Source organism: Denticeps clupeoides, unplaced genomic scaffold (genome assembly GCF_900700375.1).
Source record: "Denticeps clupeoides unplaced genomic scaffold, fDenClu1.1, whole genome shotgun sequence".
Classification (NCBI taxonomy): Eukaryota; Metazoa; Chordata; class Actinopteri; order Clupeiformes; family Denticipitidae; genus Denticeps; species Denticeps clupeoides.
Window position 1 is genome coordinate 101,581 of NW_021629704.1, and position 20,233 is coordinate 121,813.

The window sequence follows — 20,233 nt, forward strand, 5'->3', positions numbered from 1 at the left end:
GTACCTAATGGCAGTCAGGCTCCTTCTGGTGAGCACATGGAGGGCTGTGTGGGCCCCCAAAGGAATGCCACCCACACCATTACTGACCAACTGCCAAACCGGTCATGCTGGAAGATGTTGCCTATAATTTCCACTTGCTGTCTATTCCATTTGCACAACAGCATGTGAAATTGATCAGCAATCATTGTTGCTTCTAAATTGGACAGTTTGATTTCACAGTGCAAGACGGGGCATTCTGCAGGACCACGGTACTTCTGCAACTTTGCCTTTGGAGAGGCAAACACCTCTTTGTTCTCGTGACCATTTGGTGGTGATGGTGCGTGGGGGTCAGTCTCCTGTTCCTCACCTCCTCATCTTCTTTTCCATCAGGAACTATGACTTCCAGTTCCGAGTCTTCTCTCTAACCACTTTTCTGTCTTTTCTCTATCTTTTCGGTTTTCTTTGTAACATTGGTACCTTTTTTACATCCAATATTTACATGTAACTGCAATAATAATTTAACCTTTTAACCTCTATTGTGCCACGCCTCTTTCAGCCAGGTAACATCAAGTTGTAGTGGCTTTAATACAGTGCTTTTGTGTGTAGAGAGAGAGATTTACTCCATTCTCCACAGTTTTACAACAGAAATGTGATTGACTTGGAGTTACAAGTGTTTGCTGTATTTTTTTGAGAAGAAGAATATATTCTTAGAATATCAACAAGTTAAAGTTATAGAAAAAAGTAAATGTAAGTCTTTTCAAGTTACAAATATCACCAAGTGATAAAATTCCCAAATTAATGTTTAAAAATTCCAGGACTTTTTCCAAAATAGATTAATCTGAATCCAATTGCGAAATGGGAGAAGGATCTATCAGTCAGCTTGGATTACAATTTCTGGTCTCAGAAATGTTAAAAAAACGTTTAAATTGACTTGAAATCCCAATGTACAAATAATACAATATAAAATTCAGGTCAAAATTTATTTGTCACATGCAATGTTATACGATGCATCATAAGAACATGCATCAGATATTACATGAGAGGAGATGAGGAGTATAAAAAAAAAAGATTGCAGTATACAGGCCAACGGATGTTCATGATGGGTTTTATGTCTACTAATAACTAATACTAATAGCTTGCACTGTCATTACATCTAAATTTAAGGCATTTGGTTCCATGTTACCATCAATAAAGTGATCAATTCTGGTTCACTAGGACCCCTAACTATGAATACAATCTTTTTATTCACTATGTTGTAGTGACCCATCAAATTTAGGATTGACTACAAAATCCTACTTTTGATCTATAAAGCCCTAAACTTTTAGTTATTTACGACCCATCACGCCCCCTTCGATCATCGGGTGTGGGGTCCGGCTTGCCTGTCAGTGTCCGGGACTCAGACTCAGTCTCAGAGTTTAAATCCAAACTGAAAATACATCTGTTTTCTCTGGCCTTCTGTCAAAGGCCCAGACACAGTGTAAATGATTAAGTCCACTTTATCACACATTCGTCCTGTTAGACACAGACAGTGTTAAATTCACCCTAGTTAGGCTGTCCTAGTCAGGGTACCGGGCCACTGTAGCACCAATATACCACTACAGCCACATACTTCAGTACCAGTTGTACGATGCCAACGTCTGCCGCTGCTTCTGTTTGTTTTTCTCCGAGACACGGAATCAAGCACCCAGACTACTGGCAGACCCCAGTGAAGAAACCATCAGATAAATCCTGGTTCCTGGCAACTGCTAAACAATGACTGAGCATGAAATGAAACACCGTAACAACAACAGCTTCAGGGATCTTCAAATGGACCAGTAGCTTCATAATGGACACGTAATGTAGACCATGACACTGGACTACACTTTTGACTTCTCCATCCCTACAACTGTAGGACATTTTCTCCTGTTGGACAAATCATCCCCAACCCTGCACTGACACCATTTGCAGGCTCACTCTACCCTGGAAGGGGGTCCCTCTCTGTATCACTCCTTCCCAAGGTTTTTCCTTGTGTGCAGAAGGGTCAAGTGTGGGGGGTGTCAACTGCAGGACCTGTCAAAGCCCATTGAGACATACTGTATGTGATTTTGGGCTAAATAAGAAATAAATGTCTGTGAAGATTCTCAGTCATCCAAGTGAATTTGTATGAAAGTTGAGTCATGGCAACTGGACTTTAATGTAGAGACATTTCATTCTGCATCCACAGAACTTTGTCAATAAGATTGAGATTTATTCCTCCCACCCTGCACAGTGTTAAATTCACCTTAGTTAGGCTGTCGTAGTTAGGGTACCAGGCCACTATTACACAAATATACCACTATAACCACGGATTTCTGTACCAGTTGTACAATGGATGTGCTTCTGTTTGTTTTCTCCGAGTCACTGAATCAAGCGTGCAGACTACCTCCAGCATCCAATGAAAGAGAAAGGGATTTTGAAACACTGCAGTGATTGTGTCCTCTGCTTTTAACCATCACCCTTGGTGAGCAGTGGGCACCATGACAGGCGCCCGGGAAGCAGTGTGTGGGGACGGTACTTTGCTCAGTGGCACCTCAGGGGGACCTTGGCAACCTTGTTTATGGGTCTGTTTCATTACACGCTAAGCCAACCACTGTCCAAAGCTAGCAGAGGATTGTTTTGACCTGTGTTGTGGGGCCAGCATGCCTCCGCTGCACCACTCTGCTTTTAATGACCCCTGATGGGATTTAACCCCCAATATTTGTTTGGGAGACCAGTGTCTTGGCCACTGGGGCAGGAATATAAACCTCACATTACATTGCAGGTCTAAATTTTTAATTAAAGATGTGTTTTAGCTGCATTCAAAACTCAAGATCGAACACCAGATGACTGAAACAGGAGGTGTCGGAACTTAATACGTAATACGCCCCCTTCTGTATGAAAGGTGTTTGAAATGTTAGGAGATGCTTCTGTTGAAGTCTACATTTCTATATTATAACAAATAATATAACAACAATATATAATATACCAGCAACTGTATATGTTCAGCTCTTAACTGATATATGGTATGGCTGTAAGAGTGTGCTTTTGGGTCAGTGGATTATAAATATCTTTTCAATAACATGCTTAAATGACTGAATTGTAATATCAAGTACAATATTATTAAACGTTTCAATATTAACTGCACCTGACACAAAGTCAAGAATTAAAAACTCACTGAGAACTGAGAATAAGCATTAGAATTAATGGTTACTTAAATGGCCAAGTATAACCAAAAAGTAATTGTTCGGCCTTACCTGCGATACGGTTTGGATTGTACGACGGTTAGCACAGGTCCAAGCAGCACAGACGTTTAACTGCGATTTCCACGGAAAAGCCACTCACAATATGGCGGCGACGTCGACGTGCAACGCTGCTGCTCATGACGCGTCTACCGGAATCTACGATACTGCTAGTGTGACGTGAACACTTCTGGACAATGTTCCAGCCTATGAGAACGCTGCTATGCCTCCACCGCAGTTGCGGAAGGTAGATAACTTGCAGCATTCCTAGCAAATGTGTGTTGATAACGGAGACGTTCCTGATTAAGGTAACTTTTTGACATCTCGGTAAGGTGCATTTAAAACCATTATATCCGAATACAGAAAGAAAAGGTTTCCGGTTAAATCTTAACTCCAGGAGCTCTATTAACTGCTTAAGGCAAGGATGCTAGCTGGCTTGCTAAAGAATCAAACCCTTACCAGGAGGTTCTAGAAAGTGATTCTGAATAACAGGCCATAATGCATATGTTGTTTTAAAAATACTTAAAGGTCATATGAATCGGAAGGCGAGAGCTTAGACTCGTTGGTACGTCAGCCTCTTGATAATGTTAAATCGATAGTTGTTATTAATAAGCCATGCAGTGGCTCAATGAGTCTTTATCTCTGCGTTTCCAGTAAAATACTTGCTTTTTCGGCATCTATGTGAACATTTTTTGTAGAGTTGTTGATATTTTATCGTATATATCTGAATAAATACTCACTATGCCCACACGAGCTAACAGAATCAACAAATACAATAAATGATCAAATCTGCGAAATATTAGCACCACTTTCAGAAAAATCAGTTCTGTTTTTACTGGGTATCATGGTTGCATAGAAGCTCATCTGGCCTCATCTGCTGTATACTGGTAATTTTATTACATTTTCTCTACTTTAATCTCTACATAAAAGAAAAGAAATGAGACCACAAATGTAAAATCTGTGCTCTTTCCTGCTTAAATTCAATTTTGACAAACTACATTCAAAATTTTAAATGTACGTCTTGCCAATTTTGCAAGGGAATGAGGTAGATGTGCCTCATTTCATATATTTATAGTTTCATGGATAACTTTTACTACTTAAAGATAATCTTCTTTTTTCCTTCAAACTTAGCCCATAAAATTCTAGAATCTATCCCACAGTGGTTAGCCTAGCATAAGGAAATGGGCCCGTAATCGCAAGGTTGCTGGTTCATTGCCGGTTCACGTAACCATTAGTGCTTCAGGGGTACTATTGATTGTAAGTCTGGTTAAGGACGTCTGTTAAATGGCATAAATGTGCCACTGAGGTGCTACTGAGCCAAGCGTCCCCAGCACCTTTCATGGCTGCCCTCTGCTCACTAAGGGTGATTGTTAAATGCAGGGGACACATTTCATTGTGTGTGCTGTGCTTGCTGTGATCACTTCACTTTCCATGCACAGTATTACAAAGTGCCTCATGCAGTCTGTTTATTTGTGCTGCAGCTAGCACCAAAGTTCTGTCATATACAGCTACACTAACAGAGTTGTCAAATTCAATACTCTGATTTGTATGCAACACTATCGAGGAATACCACTGCTGTAAACAAGACCCGCCTATCAGCAGCAGAAGATGACGCTGGCAGAATATGACCACCCACTTTTGGTGGAGCATTCAATGTTAATTTATCTGGTGCACAGGTTATCGTTAGCCAATTCACTATTAACATCACATTTCAATGTCTGTGAAGCAGATGTCATTAAGGTAGCGACTAGCAGCTAATATTAAACCTTTAATATTAACATATAACACTAATAGACAGTGTTGATTTAACATCTTAACACCTTAGTTCATCACAACTCATTTCAATATATTGATATTGTAATATTTTGTTCAGTTGTTTAATTATTTGTCATTCAATGTTCAGTTATTTTCCATACCTTACTTGTGTTTGCAATATTAAAAAATGACACTTACTGTAGCGTGGACATGTCGTCGCGGGGAAATGGCACTACATTGCAATAAGCGGGAAGGTGGCTACGGTCGCAATTTACTATTGGCCCAGAACTGCCTGATATCAATATTAAACATATCCCCGTACCCTCTATGACTTGTTCAAACTCAATTGATTTTTTATTTTTTTTAATCTCACTGTGGCGTGGGTCTGTGTGACATATAAAGTCTTAAAAATAAGCTCGGCATCAATGACTTTTGGTGGAAGGTTCCTGCTGAGAAAGTGTGTGACTAAGTAATTGCACACCTTCAGGCTGTTCAGTTCCGATACTAAACTTTAGTACTATTAAAACATTGTTCTGAAAAAAAAAAAAAACGGTATTTATGTTTTTTTTTTTTTTATTTATGTTACCAGATATTATTTTTTTGTGTCCTTGATCTAATTTGATTTTCATCAAATTATTTTATTATAATCTCTTTTGTTTGTGAAAAGCATATATGAAAATTTGCAGTTGGAGATCTGCCATGTGTAGTTTTTGCTCTGATGTTTAGTGTTCCCAGTGGATTAGCATAGACCACAACTATGGAACTCCAAAGTGTTCAGAATTAAATTAATGAATACGACATCATGGTATCAATAACCAATATGTTGCTATTATATATACAATTATCTTATTTATTCATATGTATTTTTTTATTTAATTGTCAGTTTTTTTATTGAATTATGAACACTTTGGATTTCCATATACATAAGCCATGAACACCCATGATAGGCATATATACTGCATCCAACAATCTCAAATAATTGAAGTGCAGATAATTGAAGTGCTGTATGATTATGGTTCCTGTAATATCCCATTGTGTTTTCACAATTGCTTTTCAGAAAAGGTTTTGTAAGTACCAGTTCAGGCGATGCCCCTCATAAATTCATGTGTATTTTTGAGATGATAAATCCTCCAAATATCATCTTGCTATTTCTGTGGCTAAAAGTACTTCAGTATACATTACTGATTTCCAGTATATAATTTATCTAGGTGTAATATGTATAATGCAAAATAACAAAATAACCTTTTTTGCATGTTTTGACTAAGATGGGAGACAAAGAAGAATTTTTTCTTCATGGCGATCACAAGAATCGTGACTCCATAGTGAAGAGATCATCTCAGCCCTCCTTGCTAGACTCTGGTGAAGACTTTGAGATGTTGGATAATGCAGATGAGGACAGCAGTGGTGATGACCTTCCTCCTCTGGAGGATGCAGGTGGAGGTGAGAGTAAGGAGGAACACCACTCAAGAGAGCCAGCAAGAACTAAAGACACCACTCTTGAAGTATCCACAACCCAGGATGAATGGCAAGATGTTCTTGGTACTGCAACTTTAGATCCTGAGGACCTTTTTCATTTCAATATTAGTAGTTTTACCTGATTGTTCTTTTTCATGTTTCTTTTATAATATTCTAATTCTCTACTCTATAGGTAATGGACATCTGAAGAAGAAAGTTCTTGAACCTGGGCAGGGGCCAGACAGCCGGCCACTGAGGGGCCAGATTGTCCAGATAAATGTTAAAAGCTTTCTGTCAGATGGCATCATGGTGGAGGAGCAGCTTGGATTGAGTTTCACTCTTGGTGATGGTGATGTCATCCAGGTACTGTATCATATTGCATCCTGTATATATGTATAAAATATGAATATAAAGCCAAAAAAAATTGAATTGAAAGATTGTTTTTTGTCACCTGCAAGGTGTATATTTAGCTGTGGTCAGACTCATCGTGGACATGGTAATTTCCGTCTTTCATTGATAATCTCTGAATTGTTTTGTTTCTGTGTTGAAATGGTTGTACTGCGTGCATCTTGAATGTAATTACTTTAGTGCACAAGTGTGAAATGTAGTTAGGACTAGTAGTATATGCTCACACACATATATTATATGCTACCTGTCCAAAAAGAAAACAAAGCAAAGATGGCACAGGCAAGATGACGATGATATGATTAATCAGGATCAAATTGCGAAAGTGATCTTGAGAAATCATTTTCACACTTGGATTGGCCACCACCGAGTTCAGACCTTTGAGAATTAACACCATTGAGAATCTGAGCTGGAGAAGAAATTGCATAGTGGTCCTGCTGTTCAGTGAATGAATAATGAATAAATGCTGTGATATTGCAGAATCATTCAATGGCACATTGAATAATTATCTTAATTTAGTCTATGCCGTAAAATAAAAATCTTTTCTAAAGTCTAAGCAATAATTTTTACATTTTAAGTCTAATCAGTATTTTGTTTTACTGCCTAGAGTTGCAACGATTGCAAATTTTGTGGCGTGATTATTGTCAGAGAAATAATCCTGTCTACATTACAGCAGTTCACAAGTCCGTTTAAGTTGAAGTGCAAAAAGGTGAGCATGTTGAGCTCAGCCTTGACCAATGAGGTGAGAGAATATTGCCACTACTGCTCTTTGCAGCACTGGTTTGTTGGAGCAATCCACAGAGGCTACCAATAATTCCACTCGCACACACGTCAGGTTACCCTACTTAATAAAACAATAGCGATTTGCTGACAAACGCTTTATGGGAATTACCATTATAACAATAATTGGCATTTTATGAAGATTTACAGAAATAAGGTTAAGAATAGGTTTTAGTGAGACCTATAAATGATGCAATTTGACAAAAATAAACACAACTTAGGCTGTACAGCAAAAATAATTCATAAAATCATTAAAGTATTTTTTTCCCCTCATTAATGTACAAACAGCACCCAATTGACAGAAAAACTGAGAACTGTTGACATTTTTGCAGATTTATTAACAAAGATAAACTGAAATACCACATGGTCCTAAGTATTCATACCCTTTGCTGTGACACTCGGTGCTGTCTATTTCTTCTGATCATACTTGAGACACTATTCTGTTTCAGACTTACTCTTTGCTTGAAGAGATGCTCAGACCATTATTGTTGGGGTCAACCACATTTTTGGAATATGTAATTATTAGTAGCAGAATAACTCAAGGAATTTCCAGATACCTTTTCATTGGTAGTTGTGTTGCATTTTGCCCAGATACTATACTGCTTTTCTCTTTTGACTGGCTGGTAATTGACCAGCTCTAGGACCCAGAGGAGATGCCTTGTTTCATGGTGAGGCGCTACTGTCCATGGCCTGAGAAATATGCCTCATGTGAATGCCTGCGCAATTTCCTTTCAGTTCAGGCGTATTTTTCGTCTGCATAAAAATTTTTTTACTCCCACTTTTTGGAAAAAACTAAATTAAAAAATACTCACAAAAAGTAGTGAAATACAGAAACGAGAGTAAATGCATTTCGTTACGTTCCACCTCTGCCCTGGTTGTATTTAAACAACGGTCACATTGAACTCCCACAGTAAATATATGGGTCTACATCTGATGACCAATGATGGGATTCTGAATCAATCAATCAATCAATCAATCCCTTAACAGTATTTGACAAAATCCGGTTAGAATAAGTAAACAGATGAAAGCATGCATCTTAGGAACCTCTCTTGCAGAACAGCATCGCATGTTTGACCGGAACATGAAGTGAGTTTGCAGACTAATGTCACACTTTTGTACTTGTGTATGACACACAGCCGTTCTTTCAATCATGCTTTGTGATCACAGCAGTGTCTGTGTTGTCTGAAGGTGCAGGGGTGACCTAGGATAATGTTCAGACACGGGTGACTGCAATAATGCAGGGAGTTAGACTGTAATAATGCAGATTAGAGAAGGCACCAGGAACCAAAATTAAATTGGATTTCTGCTTCTTTTCTTTCTTGATATTTCTTTAAATCTGTGATAAACATTGCCAATTCAGTCATTGTGAAACATACACACATCCATTGTGTAAAATTAGTTATGTAATATTGGTTGTGTACATTTGGTATGAGGTTCAGTAATAAAGTTAACTATGTACATTAGGGCTGCAACTATCGAATATTTTTGGAATCGAGTATTCTGTCGATTTTTTTTAATTGATTAATTGAGTAATCGGATAACTCATACTTTTGCGTTTTAAACAACTCTATTAATAGTGTGTTATGCAACATGAAAATCCTCTTAAGATGAGCAAGCAATTGGCTGTTATTCCTCACAAAAAATATTATTCAAACTCAATACTTTTATTAGATCAAAGCTTAAAACCTTTGGGTTACTGGCTCCAGAACTAAGTCCATTTAATCAATCTTTCTGTGAAACATTCATGATATACATGAAAAAAAAATGAAACATAGGTTAGCCTATTTGTCCTTAGTTTAATAAGGAAAAAGGGGTGTACCCCCAGCTATAGCCCATCTGAGAATAAAGAGAAAAAAAAACGTATAAAGGTACAAAATAGTAAAAACAAACTATAAATAAACAATTCAAGTATTACTAATAATCCAACTTAAACAATACAGTTCAGTTTCCAGTTGTATCCACATGAGGTAGGTAGGTAGAATGTTTGTCTTTGTGCAATGTTATGTGCAAAATAGACAGAGAGAATTAGTCTTAGTGCATGTGTGTGCAATGCATGTGCAAGCCTGCTCCGCTGTGATGTACAACAAATGCTATAAACTCGCCCAAAAGTAAATCTATATGCTAATGAATGTAGATTTGTCCATCTGTTGCATCTATTATTACTACCTTATATATGGTGAAGGTGTGTTATCAGTGTGTGTGTGTGTGTGTGTGTGTGTGTGGCACGGGCGGGAGGGATGAATTAAATGAATGAGATCTCATGCCTTATCTTGCCTCGTCACATCGACTCATAACACAAATAATTACAAATCATGTACGTTCTAAGAAGCGCTAAAGTTAGTTAGCAATCATAAAAGTACGATACCTTGTAGAAGCTCCGAGTCCACTTGGAGAAGTGCGGTTTACGTGAGGATATTTTCGGTTAAGGTGCTGTAGATTTGACAAAGTACTTGTATGGTAAGCCAGGTCCGCTTTACAGTGTATACACGGAACTACGTTGTCCACGCAGCATAAAACACTTCAGACATTTTATGCCTATTACGCACACCGGTATCTTCATTTTCCGCCAACAAATCGCGCCTCCTTAAATCTTTGAAATGCATGTCAGTTAAAATAGTCTGTGTAGAACAGTGATTCCGGTGCTGCGCAGCTCTGCACTGTGTAGCTCCGCGGGAGCGATACGATAATAGATGGACTTTGGTGATGAATTAAACGAAGCCTCGAGGCAAAGAATTTTCCTCGAATATTTTTTGTAATCGAATCATTCCAGTTATTCGAATAATCGTTTGGCCCTAATGTACATTAACATGTATTAATCTGGATTTCGGTGCTTGTGCATGTTTCTGTGTGTTCATAGGCTTTGGACCTGGTGGTGCAGCTGATGGAGATTGGGGAGAAGGCTCTGGTAGAAACAAGTGCCAAATATGCTTTTGGAGTCATAGGCAGGTAGTACAACTGTATCAGTTTCCTGTGGGTATTTGCTTCATGCAGGGCTGCACATTTCTGAAACCAAATCACTGTAGTCCTTAACCAAGAAAGTCTCTGATTCCCTTTTGTGTGGCAGCGAGACTCTACGTGTTCCCCCTGATGCTGATCTGACGCTCCATGTGCAGCTGCTGTCTACCGGTGCTTCGCCTGATTTTGAGCTCATGAACCCTACTGAGAAGGTCACCCTAGCAGGAGTCAAGCGTGAACGGGGGAATATGTACTACCAGCGAGGGGACTATACTTTTGCTGTCAATTCGTACAGCATCGCCCTCCAGATTGCTGAGACCAGCTCTAAAGGTGAGGTAGTCCATCCATGGTGATTCATCATGCTTTTAATATTAGAGTGCAGGAGAATATACTACTTAGTACTACTGCTATTAGCGTATTTTATTAACAGTATGAGTATTAACATAAATAAAGTGATTTTGTTAATTTATGCAGAGGAAAAAGCAAATCAACATTTAGAACAAATCAAAGGTTCTTTAAATTTTAAGAAAATAAAAGCTAAAAGACTCAAATCATGCAAGCTGATATTTTATTCACAACAACATAGATAACATTACATTTGTTTAAACTGAGAAATTAAAATTAGAATGAGTTCATTTAAAAATGTTATTCTTAGTATAGATTTCAAAATAGGAACAATGAAAAACAGTTTGGTCGCTCTTCTTCGTGGCAGTATAATAAAATAAAAAGGACAAAGTAACTACTCAGAATCTTCATCATGTAGAAAAGGTGTGTTGACAAAGATATTTTGTCATAGACCTACAATGTTAGCAGTATGTGGTGAAATACATTTTACATTTACAGCATTTATCAGACGCCCTTATCCAGAGCGACTTACAATCAGTAGTTACTGGAGACACTCGGGGTTAAATGTCTTTTGCTCAGGGACACAATGGTAGTAAGTGGGGTTTGAACCTGGGTCTTCTGGTTCATAGGCTAGGGTTTTACCCACTAGGCCACTAGGCTACTACCACCCAAATACACAGAGTTGCTGGATTTTGAACTGAACGCTGATAACATGCTGGAAGGTCCCACTCCCCTTTACCCTGGAGGATGTGGTTTTCAACAATGTAAAATCTGGACTCGTCTGACCATGGACCGCTTCCCCACTTGAAAACAGTCCATTTCAAATGAGTCTCGGCCCACAGTACACAAAAGCACTTCAGGACCATGTTCAAATATGGCTTCCTTTTTGCATGTAGGCAGTTTGTATTTACTAGATAACTAGTTATCTCCAGTTTCTCTACACCTTTTGAACAAAATACACCACTCAAAGCATGTCTTGTTAAAAACATAATAATCCCACTCATGTAAAGCTTGCATCACCTTGAACACAAACTTGCTTGCAAGTGTAAACCAGTCAGTCTAGGCGGGAGAGTGTGAATTATGCAGAAGATAAGAAAGACATTTTTTAGGAAAAACTATGGTAGGCCAGTGTTTAAAGTATATGCAACCTACTTAATTATGTAGATTGACTCTTTATCTTATTAGCAGATTGCTTAGAGTGCTATTCTCTTGCAGTTGACATCAGTTTTGAAGAAGAGGCAGAGCTTCTGGAGATGAAGGTGAAGTGTCTGAATAATATGGCTGCTGCCCAGCTAAAGCTGGAGCACTACGAGGCTGCACTGAGGTCCTGTGTGTCTGTCCTCACTCACCAGCCGGACAACGTCAAAGCCCTGTTCCGCAAGGGCAAGGTACTGCCACCTTTTCATTAGCAATATAGATGAGATTTTGACCTTGTTTAGCTCTGTTGATGACATTCAAACATTGCAACTTTAACAAATGTAACTATTTCAAAGTGAGATTGTAACAAATATTTGTATTAATGCAAATTAGTTACTTGCCGTAAGGTGCTGCATATAAATTTAGCTTCACATTTTGTCTGTAGGTGTTGGCCTTGCAGGGTGAATATGCAGAATCCATTCAAACTTTAAAAAGAGCACTGAAGCTGGAGCCAAGTAATAAGGTAATAATATTCACATCCAATAGAAAAGAGGTGCAGGTGCACACCTGTCTTGGTGTGCACTGTTTGCATTTGTTGCTGTTGAATTGTGTTCATGTATAGATGGCAGACCTGTTGTGAGCTCTCTCAATCAATTCTTGTCATTAATTTTACTTTTACTTTCTATGTTAGTCATGTCTTTAGTCTTACAACCTACAACCTAAGATGTGGAACTGGTTTGGGTTTAGGTCCAACTGACACTGCTCGGTTGCACCAACTGTGCAGGAGCTCAGTGATGCCCTGGTCAGAAACACCATCTGTCATCTCTTAAGGAGCCCCGACATTGTCAAGCATTCATACAAGCACATGCAGGCCATACAGAGAACCTTTCTGATTTGCTAAAATGTCAATCAGTTACATCCTTATTTCCATACATACAAATGGATTAGGAACACTACACATTCTATTCCAAATCAAAACATGAAAAAAATTCAAATGTGTGTTATTCCTTTAAAGACATGGGAGAAAAGTGAATTTTAGTGAATATCCTATCAGTAGCAGTAGGTAGAGCAGGTTGGTGTGGAGCTCCCCACGAAGGCAGCGTAAAAGGAAAAACACACACAAACAGAAAACCACACAAATGTGGGAGCATACGTCCAGGACCCGCCAGGACATAACGATTACACAATCAGTAGCATGCATGTCATGACTGTTGGATCTGTTGGATTTCTATTATACTGTGCATCTGCTAGTAAATTATTTGCCATGTAGAAATATAATTTCTACCAAAAACAGTGATTGATCAGGTTAGTGATGTCTGAACAAAACTCCAATTCACATCCATTTGCTGTAATTCATATATGCATTTAGCTTGCACTTTAAGTGTGCTGGAGAGAAGCAGGGGGGGTCTTCTCTCAAAGGAGCAGAGGAATCATATGGCTGACTGTTTCAATGGATGCTACATTTGGTAAAATCATTCTGCACACATCCATTTCTTTACATTTGACACATGGTGCTTGATTAATGCGCTTGTGGTTATATTGTGTTTTGTAACTATACCTCATTATTATTACATTAACTGAAAAGTAGGTCATAGGTAAGTTATATGCCATTTTCAATCTGCTGTAGTGGGAAATGGAATGGTGATTGGATTCAAACACAGATCATCTGTACATAACCTATATGTTCCATCTGGGACTACCAAACATGGGGAGCTCCAGGGACTTGATCTCGGCAATGCCAAACTATCCTCCAACAAATAATATCTTTATTAACTCTCACTTCTGACGATTTACACAATATGCATGCTGCCTTAAGGAAAAGGTGGCAATTGTCTGAATTGCCATGCTGTACAATGTGAGTCTGCAATGGAACATAACTGGATGAAGTGGGAAAGTGTCATCAGAGGCTTTCTTATACGTAAGATGTGCGAAATAAAAATGCAGCTGGGATAAGATCACATCATCTGTCACAGAACAACCTCCTGGATCCTAACCAGTCTCGCTTCAGAACAGCTCATTCTACTGAGACAGCTCTGTTTATGAGAACATACATGTGGCCAGATTGGCAAAACTGTCATCTGTACTCATTGTCCTCGACCTCTCTGCAGCATTTGACACCGTTAACCACAAGACTCTCTTGTCAATACTGAAGAGGCTTTGAATTCTGGACTCCACTGGTGTCCCTCAAGGCTCAGAACTAGTTCCTCTCCATTTCTCCCTCTACACAAGATCATTGGTGAGGTCATTTCCTCACATGGAGTATCCTACCAATGCTATGCCGTCGACACACAACTCCTCTTCTCTTTTCCTCCCTCAGATCTACATGCTGCTTCCAAAATCTCTGCACGTCTAACTGATATTTCATCTTGGATGGCAGCCCATCATCTCAAACTCAGTCCAACCAAAACTGAACTAATATTCATTCCATCAGATTCTTCACCACATCAGGATCTTGCTATTTACCTGGACAACTCACAGCTCTCTCCTTCTACAACAGCCCTCAACCTGGGAGTAACAAAAGACAACCAACTCTCCTTCTCGACTCACATCAGCAATCTTTCCCGCTCATGTAGATTCCTTCTCTACAATATCAGACGAATCCGCCCTTATCTGTCAACCCAGGCCACCCAACTACTGGTTCAGTCCTTAGTAATCTCACGACTGGACTACTGTAACTGGTCTACCACTACGTACCATCCGAACTCTACAACTACTACAAAATGCAGCAGCACGACTGATTTTCAACCTTCCCAAGTTCTCCCACACCACCCCTCTGCTACGTCCCCTCCACTGGCTCCCAGTAGCTGCACGCATCAGATTCAAAATACTGATGCTGGCCTCACCTGGAGCAACGTGTCTTTGGGGCAGTGGTGGCCTAGCGGTTAAGGAAGCGGCCCTGTAATCAGAAGGTTGCCGGTTTGAATCCCGATCCGCCAAGGTGCCACTGAGGTGCCACTGAGCAAAGCACCGTCCCCACACACTGCTCCCCGGGCACCTGTCATGGTTGCCCACTGCTCACTCAGGGTGATGGGTTAAATGCAGAGGGCAAATTTCACTGGGTGCATCGTGTGCTGTGCTGCTGTGTATCACATGTGACACTAACTTCACTTTTTTTTTTTTTTTTTTTTTTTTTTTTTTTTTTTTTTACAAAGCCAAACATGGAGTAGCACCATCCTACCTCACAGCCCTTATTACACCTCGCACTGCACCTCGTATACTCCGAGCCTCCAGTACTGCTCACAATGCTGAAAGAGCTGTTTTAGTGGGTGGTAGTAGCCTAGGGGTAACATATTTGCCTATGAACCAGAATACCCGGGTTCAAGTCCCGCTTACTACCATTGTGTCCCTGAGCAAGACGCTTAACCCTAAGTTGCTCCAGGGGGGACTGTCCCTGTAACTACTGATTGTAAGTCGCTCTGGATAAGGGCGTCTGATAAATGCTGTAAATGTAAAATATGTAAATGTAATGGGCATCTCTCCACATGTTCGAACACCAGGTCTGCTGGACTAAAACCTAGTTACTCCTGTACTGCCTCTCACACACCTTACTGTGCTCTGCCCACCAACCTGCACTGGAACAGCATCAACCAAACCTTGTGAGGCCACTGCAGAGCGGTGGCGATGAGTTTAAACACACAAAATATGTATCCATCTATGTTCCTTGATAAGGTGGCACTAGGGCAATCTGTTTGCTGACGTCAGATACAGGGAGTGGGGGAAGGGACTGAGCCACCGACCAAACAGTTGAAAAGGGCAGAGGTGGCCCAGGGATTCGCAGCAGCTGCAACCTTCTTCGCCTCCACCACAAGCGCACAGAGACATACAACTGATACAACTCCACGCAACTTATCGCTAATCAGAAGGTTGCCAGTTCGATTCCCTATCAACCTCTGGGGTGCCACTGAACAAAAGCCCCGTCCCCACACACTGCTCTGTCATGGCTGCCCACTGCTCACCAAGGGTGATGGTTAATCACTTTATTTTCACATTCACTTTTCTTCACAGTCCTGCTCAACCAACCTGAAATGCCACCGAATTGGTAGTAGCAGCAATATCCTTGTCTGTGAAGCCCTTTTTATGCAACACAATGATGATGAAATGTTGTCATCCATACAGAGAAGCAGAGAAAGGAACAGGCTGATCTTCTCCGTCTCTGAGTGTCCAGAGATCTACAACATGACATTGTCGTGTTACCGGGAGTTTAGAAAATGACTCATAAACTGAGCTCGGTTATGTTGAGTGTTGGTGTAAACTCAGTGACTGAGTGCCAAATCTTTGTCCAGTGCTGGTTTTGTATTGTGGGAATGACCTGCTTCCATTTCAGGAGAATTGTAGCCTCATAGCACTACAAATGTTTTTTTTTTCTCCTGGCCTGTCAGTAACACACCACATGAAAATGTGTAAAAGTAAAATCTGTCTTCTTTTTTCTCTTCATTAAATAGTTTTTTAAAGTCAGCATAGAGGACATATAGAGGAAGGGGGTGGGGGTTGAGTGGTTAGAGAATGAACATCAATGATCTGCTTTGGTACCTGCTCAAACAAAAAAGATAGAGCAGAAGTCACCTCAGAATACTTAATTACCATTTGCTGTAATGTATAACTATTCTGTGTGATTCCATGATATGCATGTACATTGATTTTGCAATGTTCCTCTTCCTCTTGGAGTAGACAATCCATACAGAGCTATCGAAGTTGGTGAAGAAACACTCAGAGCAGAAGGGTATGGAGCAGGCTATGTATAAGAAGATGCTTGGCAACCCCCCTGACGCCATCCTACAGCCACAACGGTTCAAGTCTTGGGTTAGAGACTCTTACTCACTATATAAATGGAATTATATAGTACATAGTTTCCATATCTCATTGTTTGAATTCCACCTTGTTGGTTTAATTACATCCATCAAGAAGGTCTATGTGTAGGAGGCATATGTGTGATTTTTATGAAACTTGGTGGAATGTGTAGCATGCAGAGGTGGAAAGTAACAAATTTACTCATGTTAATGTAATTGAGTAGTTTTTGTGAGGTAAATTTTTTTTTTTAAGTAGGTCGTTTTACTTTTACTGAAGTACATTTTTACCCAAGTATTTTACCTCACTAAATTGGAAAAAAGGTGTTTGTGCGCGGCGTATTTCTCAGATGCAGCACCTCAATATGAAACAAGCGCTGGGTCCTAGAGCAGGTCAATTACCAGCCAATCATAAATTAGCATTATTGTATCTGGGCAAAATGCAACACAACAACCAATGAAAAGGTATCCTGCAATTCTGCCATTTTTAATGAAAATAAATGAAGATCTGAGCATCATTTCAAGCACAGACTAAGTCATCTTCTGTTTTAATATTATATCAAATTCACAATTAGTTTGACACAAACGACAACTTGAATGCTGTTAGAGAATGTTGCTCAGAAAATTAGCATCAGTTTTTCAATGCGGAGTGTCTGTAGCCTAAAATATTATGGCATGCAGCCTGAAAGCATGTGGTAGTAAGTAGATTAGCCTATACAGTGCATCTGGAAAGTATTCATAGTGCATGTTACAGCTTTATTCCATAATGGATTAAATGCATTTTTTCCTCAGAATTCTTCACACATCAAATAATAGCATGAAAGAAGTTTACTTAAAAGTAAAAAAACTGAGAAATCACATGTATATATGTATTCACAGCTCTAATCTTGAAACTTTGTTGATTTCACCTTTGGCAGCAATTGCAGCCTCAAGTATTTTTGAATATGATACCACAAGCTTGGCACATCTATCCTTGTCAGTTTGGCCCATTTCTATTTGCAGCACCTGTCAAGCTCCATCAGGTTGGATGGGAAGCATCTGTGCACAGCCATTTTAAGATCTCTCCAGAGATGTTCGATCAGATTCAAGTCTGGGCTCTGGCTGGGCCACTGAAGGACATTCACAGTTGTCCTGGAGCCACTCTTACCTGTGTGTCCTGCCGAAAGATGAACCATGATCCCCTCCCTGACTTCGGTCCTTCTCCTAATGTGCTCTGACATTAACTTGTCATCTGTGGGACCTTTATATAGACAGGTGTGTGTCCAATCAATTTTTTTTTTCCATTGGTGGACTCCAATTAAACTGCAGAAACATCTCAAGGATGATCAGGGGAAACAGCAGGCACTTGAGCTCAATTTTGAGCTTCGTGGCAAAGGCTGTGAACACTTATGTACATGTAGGTTCTCGGTTTTTTATTTTTAATTAATTTGCCAAAACCTTAAGTATACGTTTCACGAAGTCATTATGGGGTGTTTTGTGTAGAATTCTGAATTTAATCCATTTACATTTACAGCATTTACCAGACACCCTTATCCAGAGCGACTTATAATCAGTAGTTACAGGGACAGTCCCCCCTGGAGACACTGAAGTGTCTTGCTCCGGGACACAATGGTAGTAAGTGGGGTTTGATCCTGGGTCTTCTGGATCATAGGCAAGTGTGTTACCCACTAGGCTACTACCACCCTGTAATGTAATCAATTTTGGAATAAGGCTCCAACATAACAAAATGTGTAAAAAGTGATGTGCTATGAGTACTTTCCGGATGCACTGTATATGCTTTTTGCCTGTGTATTCCATACATTACATTGCTAAAACTGAACAAGTTTTACAGTCTAATACTGTAGAATTCTGTGGGGCAGAACTCTTTATTTCATCTCCTATCAGTGTGCTTATTTGTCAGTAAAGACAACTGATATACTGTACAACTGTTTGCTATAGAAAGGACAAAAAACACAGTTTATTAATAAGGAACTGTTGAACATTTTCACAATTTTGGATACTTTTTTTATTGTAACGGCCGGTACTTTTGTTGCCATCTGTACTTAAAAATGTTTTATGGGGTTGTCTGAATATACTTTGTATCGCCTAAAATTTAATTAAAAACAACTAGTACTGTAGTGGATTTATGACTAGTCCTAAGTACTAAGTAACTTTTACTCCAAGTAAATTTTAAATTAACAGTTTTTTACTAGATTTTTAGATGGGTCCTTTTACATGAGTACATATTTTCAATACTTTTCTCACCTCTGGTAGCATGAACCAGCCTTCTAAAATGTGAAACAGGTCAGTTACTTGCAAAATGTAGAGATTAATGTGATAGAAAAAAAGTTGTTCTATCTCTTATTTGGTCATCTGTTTTGGGTGTGTAATGTAAAGTTGCTCTGGATAAGGGTGTCTGATAAATGCCATAATTAAAAATGAAAGTGATTCATTGATTTTAGCTACTCTGATGTCAACACTAATCTTCCTTTTCTCATTACAGGGGCTAAATTGGAAATGGCTGTTTGGAGCCACAGCCATGGCCATTGGAGGAGTAGCTCTGTCTGTTTTCATTGCTGCAAGAAATTAGGATGAAGCTACTTGATGAAGCACCCTTGTGATGGATCAGACCTCTGAACTCATTATGAGTTGTTCGTTTCAGAATCTTTGAATGCACCTTGTGGGGGTGACCAAATGGGTACATTTTCTTTCATTGGTGCTAAAATTAACTAGAAGAGAGATTGTCACATGCTAGTTCATGTTATATTTGAGGCTAGATTTTTGTCTGCTATTTTTGAGTTGTACAATTTCTGCACTAAATCAATTCTTTGTTAATGATGTAGTGTGTACTGATCTGTAAATGCTATCAGAATTAACTGAAACCGGATGTGAGTTATTAGCCTTTGTAAATCCCTAAATCATATTGTTATTTTAATAAATTGCAAATAAAATGTAGATATTTAGCACTTTTTAAATGTTTGACTTATGTATATGGTGGACAGGATGCTGTTTATATTTGTTTACTTCTGTGACATAAATCCATTGCATTTACCAGGCAGAATGTGCATAGGAGAAGCAGCTAAATAAATTTTGGTTTCCTCTTGTAGTATGATTACTTTGCAATTGAATATCTTTTATTGTGATCAGGTAGCTGGGGTCAGTGGTGGCATAGCAACTAAGGAAGCAGACTCCCCACGCTTTACTTTACTTTGCAGATGCTTTACACCAGCAATTCTCATTCAGCTTCTATAGATTTGAGTTACAAAACTAAGAGCCCTGATAAGGCCTAACTTGTCAAGAATAGAACATGCAGGGGAATTGTTAGAAAGTGCTAGACACCTTTTTTTTTTTGAGTGTGTGTGCATGTGGGTGTGTTAGTGTTAGACTCGTTTACACGGGCAGACACAGCCCCCCAGATGCTAG

The 20,233-nt window shown here is 39.4% G+C and overlaps 1 protein-coding gene and 1 long non-coding RNA gene across 6 annotated transcripts in view; one reads left to right on the forward strand and one right to left on the reverse strand.

Moving 5' to 3' along the window:
• The window catches only part of LOC114772181 (uncharacterized), a 29,726-nt gene extending 26,411 nt beyond the window's left edge, over nucleotides 1-3,315 (reverse strand). Inside the window, exon 1 of the long non-coding RNA XR_003743888.1 lies at nucleotides 3,231-3,315. This is a non-coding gene — a long non-coding RNA (uncharacterized LOC114772181). The remainder of the gene's footprint in view (nucleotides 1-3,230) is intronic.
• Nucleotides 3,316-3,395: 80 nt separating this feature from the next.
• On the forward strand, nucleotides 3,396-19,916 carry LOC114772188 (peptidyl-prolyl cis-trans isomerase FKBP8-like). 5 transcript variants are annotated; one of them, XR_003743891.1, is made up of 9 exons: nucleotides 3,396-3,523; nucleotides 6,236-6,509; nucleotides 6,619-6,788; nucleotides 10,468-10,556; nucleotides 10,675-10,895; nucleotides 12,126-12,298; nucleotides 12,493-12,570; nucleotides 14,156-14,283; nucleotides 14,365-14,424. XR_003743891.1 is itself a non-coding variant. In XM_028965230.1 (9 exons), exons 2-9 carry the CDS (start codon nucleotides 6,236-6,238, stop codon nucleotides 19,398-19,400), a joined length of 1,224 nt encoding a protein of 407 aa, XP_028821063.1. In that variant the 5' UTR covers nucleotides 3,396-3,523; the 3' UTR covers nucleotides 19,401-19,916. The 5 variants fall into 5 exon arrangements, 3 of the variants coding, with proteins under 3 accessions (XP_028821063.1, XP_028821064.1, XP_028821065.1); XR_003743890.1 differs by having other exon boundaries at nucleotides 12,795-14,283; nucleotides 14,365-14,385; XM_028965230.1 differs by lacking the exons at nucleotides 14,156-14,283; nucleotides 14,365-14,424 and adding exons at nucleotides 16,716-16,847; nucleotides 19,314-19,916.
• Nucleotides 19,917-20,233: the final 317 nt, after the last annotated feature.

What these genes read in the sequence shown, in the direction of transcription:
- LOC114772188 (XM_028965230.1), top strand. Translation starts at nt 6,236, where the DNA reads ATGGGAGACAAAGAAGAATTTTTTCTTCATGGCGATCACAAGAATCGT. An exon ending in GCTTTTGGAGTCATAGGCAG is followed by an intron (nt 10,557 to 10,674) that starts GTAGTACAACTG and finishes TTTGTGTGGCAG; the next exon opens with CGAGACTCTACGTGTTCCCC. An exon ending in TGCTGAGACCAGCTCTAAAG is followed by an intron (nt 10,896 to 12,125) that starts GTGAGGTAGTCC and finishes ATTCTCTTGCAG; the next exon opens with TTGACATCAGTTTTGAAGAA.